Here is a 6,105-nt window from a genome sequence, read left to right as displayed (position 1 = left end):
TGCTGGGGTGACACTTTCCAAGATGCTTTGAGCTAAGGCTCAGGGGCACAGGAGACTTGGGTCTTTCACTGCCCAGTCTGAAGTTGGCAAGGGAAGCCATCAAATCGAAACCACCACTAGGACCACAGGTTCACAATCTCTTCAGTGCCTGATTCCTTAAAGCACTCTTCATAGGAGAACAGAGTGAATAAGTCAAAGGGGCTGTTTTCACTTTAATGCAATGTATATTTATTGTAAACAATAATATACAAAAAAGAAAGGATGGAAGGGAAGAAAGGCAGGGTGCACAAAGAAGGAAGAATTTGGAGAGGGAAACAAACAAGACACAAACAAACCAAATCTTACCTAAAGAGAAAATATGACATAAATGTCAGGTTTCTTAAGTTACAGAAATATTTTTTAAAAGGTCTGTTTTTATACAGAAATCGAAAGATGCCATATTATAAGAACGCTTTAAGGTTTTATTCTACTGACTTCTAAAACTGTTAATATATCTTTTTTTTTTTAAATTAAAAAAAAAGACTGCTGTCTTAAAAAAAAAAAAGAAAGAAAGAAAGAAAAAAAGAAAAAGCATTCCTTATACTCTCCAGCCACAGCAGTGAGTAAGAATTAAGGTCTGTCCGATGTCTCTCTGCAGGAGAGCAGCCAAGGGGCTATCCACGGCACACACACTTGCAGAGGCATGTGTTGTCCCGTGTCACAACACACGCACACATCCACATACAGTCCAGGCAGACCCAAAGGTCTATGGCTGAAAACATTGCAAAGGACTCAGTGCTCCTCACTGCATCTGAAACCTCTCATTTGTCCACAAACAGAGAGAGACAGGTTTCCAGTTTGTTATCAACAACAACGAAAACAACAAAGAAAAGGGGGAGAAAAAAAACCCCACGAGGACGGACAAAAAAAGCATTTGTACAAATCTAGAATGAAGAATTCAAAGAGACTTGCTTTTACTAATAAAAAAAAGATTAAAGAGATAAATTAAAAACAACAACAACAAAAGGTTACAGTTAAGAACATAATTTAACAACAGATGACCATACCCTTTGAGGAAGGCGCCAACAATCTACCTTAAAGACAGTAAATTAAAAAAAAAAAGAAGAAGAAGAAGAAGAAAAAGAAAAACAAGAAAGAAAAAAAGGAAGGAGATTTTTTTTAAAAAAAAAAAAATGAAAACTTCTCCTTACAAAATAAATAATTTTAGCACATGGGATGTCTTGAAGGTTAAACGCTGGTATTCAGGGAGGTACAGGTGATAGTCTGAGCAGGCAGACTCCAGCATCTGCTGGCCACATGGGGCCCAGGAGGCAACCAGGGAAAATGTGCTTGGGCACTTAGGGCTGCGTGAAAAATCTTCCCCAAGAAATTTTGGTCTCCTTTGCTTGCCCCTGGCTTTCCTTCTGAGGCTGCAGCCAGCAAGCAGGCAAAGGCACAGTGAATGTTCTAGGAACAGCATATACTTTCCCAGCAGCCGGGATTTAAGGCTCAAGGTGTTTTCTTCTCGTTTTTTAAAAATATATATATATATATGATAAAGCTCACCAATGCTCTATGTTATCTGTTTATTCCCCTTATTGCAAAAGAAGGCTTTCTCTCTCTCTCTCCCTTCCTTCCTTCCTTCCTTCCTTTCTTTCTTTTTTCTTTCTTTCTTTTAAGGCAGCTACTCTTGAAATCCAAGAGCCTGGGGAATTAATCAAAGCTCACCCCCCAAACTGATAGTGTAACAAAATTCTGTGTATTATTTATGTTACTATAACAACACACTTTTTTCATTTTTCTTTTTTTTTTTCATTTTTTTTTGTTTTTTTTGTTTTTGTTTTTGTTTGTTTGTTTAGGAGAAAGCAAATCTGTACAAAAATACTCTGGTTGCAAGGAAGGCTAAGGGACACTCTTGAACTAGGAGTAGTTAAGCTGTTGGAAAAATAAGAGCATTTAACTTTTTTTATCTAAAATATGTATAAATCCCCTCAAAATGGTAATGAGTCATACACAGTACATACTAAAAGTATTTAAAATAGAGAATATTCCTCACAGAGGACTTTTTTTTTCTTTAATTACGGCTAAAAAATAATTACAAAGTCCAAACAGGCAGGGAGATTCTCCAATCGTCCTCCATGTTAACTCTGAAGGAGACAAGCCCCTCCTCGCTGATACTGGTGGGTCCATCTGGCCAGGAGTGCTGTCCGTCTGGCCACGAGTGGCCCGGCCATTTGCAATATGTTGTCATGAGCTCAGACAAAGTCTTAAAGTCTCTCTCCTGGAATCCCAGCAATCGTTACCTTCCTTTACATGTCTTTAAAAATTAACGACAGACAAAAAAAAAAAAGTGTCCAAAGGAATTTCAATTGGTTCTTGATTTCTTCAGCTTTTTCTTTTCGTTTCTTTCTTTTCTTCTTTAAAAAAAAAAAAAAAAAAGATCAGCTCTGTCACCATAGCTTTTCTCTTCTCAGGGTCTGGTGAGCTGTGTGTAGACTGGTTGTTCCCAGTGCTGCGGGCTGTGGGTCTGCGGGATGGAAGGGACCCCGGAGGTGTCAGCGATGGGGGTGTACATGGGGCGCTGCGCGGGGTTCATGTAAGTGAAGGTGGAGTAGAGCCCTGAGCCCTGGCCGGCTGCGTGACTGTAGTAGGAGCCGGAGTTCTGATGGTCAGCGTAGTCGTATTGCGAGCGGGTGATGGGCGGGTAGGAGGGGCTGTAGTGAGGAAGGTTGAAGGGGCTGTAGGAGATCTGTTGCGGGGAGTGCTGCTGCTGCTCGCTGTAGTGGCTGGGGCTCAGCTGCTCCGTCTTGATGTGCGTTCGCTGGGACTGGCCTGGCTCGCTGCTCAGCGTGGTGAGCGTGTGTGCCTGCTGCTGCTGGGGTGCCTGCGGCTGCTGCGGGGGTGCTTGCTGCTGCGGAGGCGCCTGTGGGGCTTGCGGGGCCTGCGGAGGCTGCTGCGGAGGAGGGGGCGGCGCCTGCTGCTTCGACATCCACACGTGGCCCGCGGTCGCAGGGGTGGGTGCGGTGCTGCTGATGCCGTAACTGCCAGTGTAGGTGACCTGGCCGTGGGTGGCCGGAACCCCTGGGTGGCCGTTGGGTGGCAAGTATTGGTCAAACTCATTGACGTCGAAGGTCTCAATGTTGGAGATGACGTCGCTGCTCAGTTCACCGATGTCCACGTCGCGGAAGTCGATGGGGGGCTGTCTGCCCCCCTCTGCCAGAGGGCGCCCCTCTCGCTTCAGATCAACTTTGCCAGCTTGCACGTCGGTTTTGGGAGTGGTGGGTGGGGTCGGCGGACCCTGAGATTGCCCTGCAGGCCATAAAAGAGAAAGACAAACGGTAAAAAATCAACAAGCGCTTTGCAAAGCCCCTACTCTTAGGAGCCCCCTGGGGACTCTCCCTGGTTGCCAAGGTGTCATTAGGACCCGCTCCCGCGCTGGAGGCGCGCTGCACCAGCGATAAGTCGCCGAATGATTAACCCGCAGGTACACACTAGGCAAGCTCCTTTTATCAGGGGAGGGGTCTGAGGTCCCAAGGGTCCGGAAGACTAAATTGCTACCTGTAGAAGAATGTGTGCTTTTGGGGTGAGGCGCAAAGAGAAAAGTGGGTAAGTTTCGTAAAGCAATTAAGACATGTTACCTTGCAATAAAGAATCCAGCTCAGGATTCAAGGTTTGAGATGTGTGTGTGTGTGTGTGTGTGTGTGTGTGTGTGTGTGTGTATGTGTGTGTGTGTGTGCCTGTGTTCACCCGCGCCCGCGCGCCAACTTGGCTGTTTTTGAGCGCCCTGAACTGGGAGGGGGATGCAGAGAATAGTGTTTCCTTACTTCAGGGAATGCAAAGTCAGATACTTCTGGGGAGGGGGGCACCTTAAGAGTGTGCCAGGAGGACCCCCTAGGGGACCACTCGCGCCTTGCTCACCAGAGTGCTCGCCCGGGGAGTGCACCTCACTCATGCCGGAGGAGGAATGTGGGGAGTCGGCTTGCAGCGCCTTGAAGATAGCATTAGGAGAGATGTGAGTCTGTTCCGTGGCCTCTTCGGCCTCCGCTTGTCCGTTCTTCACCGACTTCCTCCGCCGGGGCTGGTACTTGTAATCGGGGTGGTCTTTCTTGTGCTGCACGCGCAGCCGCTCCGCCTCCTCCACGAAGGGTCTCTTCTCGCTCTCGTTCAGCAGCCTGGGGGGGGGGGGCAGAAGAAAAGAGGGAGGGGGTCAATGAAACCCCGGGAGCTGTCAGGTCCCCACCCCTCCTTCGCGCACTACCCCCTCCCTCCAGTCTGCTTTCCATCCCTCTCTGAGACTCAGAACTTTTTTTTTCCTTTCTTTTTCTTTTTAAAAAAGTGCTCAGAGTCGACCTGAGCGGTCACTCTTCGCCCCGCCCCCTCCCCTGGCCTCCTATTTTGGAAACCCTGAAGATGGAAATAGCTCCCTGCTGAGGCTGCTCTAAACGCCTTTGCTACCGGAGCGGTCCACCCCTCCCAACACGCAGTAAAAACTTTCCGAAAACCCATTTAAATTGCAAGAAGCTCGCTCTGTTGATCCATGCCCCTGCCGGTTCTCAGTAGCTTTGCCCAATTCTTGCCTGGGTCTCCTCTAGTCTCAGTTACACTTTCCCTTCACTCCATCTCCCCAGGAATGAGCGCAGTTGGCCTAAGGAAGGTGGGCTTGCTTCCTCTAATTGTTCCTTTCCAGAGGGACCAGGCTGGCACACCCCCTCACTCCTTTCTACCTTCCTAAAAGCAGTCATATTCACGCCCCCATTCCCCCCCCCCCCGCCATAACCAAGAGCAATCCCAAGAACTTTCTCAAAATCTGAGCCACTCCCTCCCCCCGCCCCCGGCCGCCCTGCATCCTGGACCAAAGACCCCAGGATGCACAACTCCGCGGCTCAGGGAGGCGGGGCGGGGTCGGTGAGTGCAGCCCGCGTCCCCCCTAGCCACCGAGCCCTCCCTGGCGGCCCGCGCGCTCACCTCCAGAGCTTGCCCAGAGTCTTGCTGAGCTCCGCGTTGTGCAGATGCGGGTACTGGTCTGCCAGCTTCCTGCGCGCAGCCTGCGCCCACACCATGAAGGCGTTCATGGGTCGCTTGACGTGTGGCTTGTTCTTGCTGGAGCCGTTGACGCGCACGGGCATGGGCACCAGCGTCCAGTCGTAGCCCTTCAGCACCTGGCTGACCGCCTCGCGGATGCACACGGGGAACTTATCTTCCTCGCTCTCCTTCTTCAGATCCGGCTCGCCCTTGGGGAAGGTGTTCTCCTGGGGCCGGGTGTTCTCCGTGTCCGAGCCGGAGCCCGAGGGACAGGGCGAACCAGCCGAGTCCTCCGACATGGTGGGGCTGGGGGCGCCAGACAGGCCCTTCTCCTGCTCGTCGGTCATCTTCATGAAGGGGTCCAGGAGATTCATACGCGAGCCCGGGGCAGGGGGCGGGTGGCCGGGAAAGGCGAGAAGCCGCGGCGGCTGGGGCTCCTCTTCCCTCAGCTGCCCGGACGCGGACGCCGAGCGAACGGCTCCCGGGGAGGTTGGCGCGTCACCGGGCTGCGGCGGCGGGCACTTAGCAGAGGCGCTGGGTGGCGGGTCTCAGCTGCCGGCTCTAAACCCGGGGAAGGCGAGTCGGAGCGGAGGAGGAGGGAGGGAAAACAGAGAACGAAACCGGGGCCACTTGCACCTCGTCTCTCTTGCAAAGAAAAGTTCCTGGACTGAAACTGGTAAAGTTGTCGCTCCCACAGAAGTTTCCAGGCAGTTCCGAGCAGCGCTCTCGGCTCTCCGACTTCCAGCTCAGGGTCTCTAATAAATACTCCTCCTTCACGTTAGATACCTCGGGCCAATCACGGCTAGCTCTTGAGTCATCAGTGTTGGCAAGTCGCTGATTGGACCGGATTTTGGAAGGGGGGCTGGGGAGGATTGTGGCTCCGGGTTGGGTGACGAGACAGGAGGGGAGGAGAAGGGAGGGGAGCTCAGCCAGAGGGTGGATGGTGGGGTGAGGGGACTTGGAGGGGGGCGCGGGGCAAGCGGGGGACCCGGGACGTCCGAGTGTGTAAGTTTGCTCTCTACTCTCGGAATGTCACAGTTTTGGAACGGTCTCCGTGTGAACCGATGTGTGTGTGTGTGTGTGTGTGTGTGTGTGTGTGTGTAT

At 51.3% G+C, this 6,105-nt stretch overlaps 1 protein-coding gene across 1 annotated transcript, besides 5 other annotated features; it reads right to left on the bottom strand.

Moving 5' to 3' along the window:
• Positions 1–202: 202 nt before the first annotated feature.
• Positions 203–5,750, bottom strand: Sox9 (SRY (sex determining region Y)-box 9). The gene is made up of 3 exons (NM_011448.4): positions 4,945–5,750; positions 3,898–4,151; positions 203–3,288 (listed from the first exon to the last, which is right to left on the bottom strand). Exons 1-3 carry the CDS (start codon positions 5,373–5,375, stop codon positions 2,450–2,452), a joined length of 1,524 nt encoding a protein of 507 aa, NP_035578.3. The 5' UTR covers positions 5,376–5,750; the 3' UTR covers positions 203–2,449.
• Positions 5,421–5,928: a promoter, noted in NCBI's record as "SacI/KspI fragment for -193 promoter". NCBI's record gives its function as "drives expression in hindbrain and spinal chord" and the evidence as "EXISTENCE:transgenic organism evidence [ECO:0001131][PMID:10072439]".
• Positions 5,421–6,105: part of a biological region, named in NCBI's record as "Sox9 promoter region", that runs on past the window's edge. NCBI's record gives its function as "regulatory_interactions: Sox9".
• Positions 5,492–6,092: a DNAseI hypersensitive site, noted in NCBI's record as "induced by bone morphogenetic protein 2 (PMID:19103169); the nucleotide coordinates are approximate for this feature". NCBI's record gives the evidence for it as "EXISTENCE:in vivo cleavage assay evidence [ECO:0001075][PMID:10072439]".
• Positions 5,780–5,802: a protein binding site, noted in NCBI's record as "-67 to -45 Sox9 CCAAT box". NCBI's record gives its function as "mediates response to bone morphogenetic protein 2 and chromatin accesibility" and the evidence as "EXISTENCE:protein binding evidence [ECO:0000024][PMID:18506848]".
• Positions 5,918–5,942: a protein binding site, noted in NCBI's record as "-207 to -183 Chd4 probe A". NCBI's record gives its function as "promotes condensation of chromatin to repress transcription" and the evidence as "EXISTENCE:protein binding evidence [ECO:0000024][PMID:23519980]".

The sequence above is a fragment of the Mus musculus genome, chromosome 11, assembly GCF_000001635.26.
Source record: "Mus musculus strain C57BL/6J chromosome 11, GRCm38.p6 C57BL/6J".
In the NCBI taxonomy this organism is placed as follows: Eukaryota; Metazoa; Chordata; class Mammalia; order Rodentia; family Muridae; genus Mus; species Mus musculus.
This window is presented reverse-complemented; position numbering and strand designations above follow the sequence as displayed.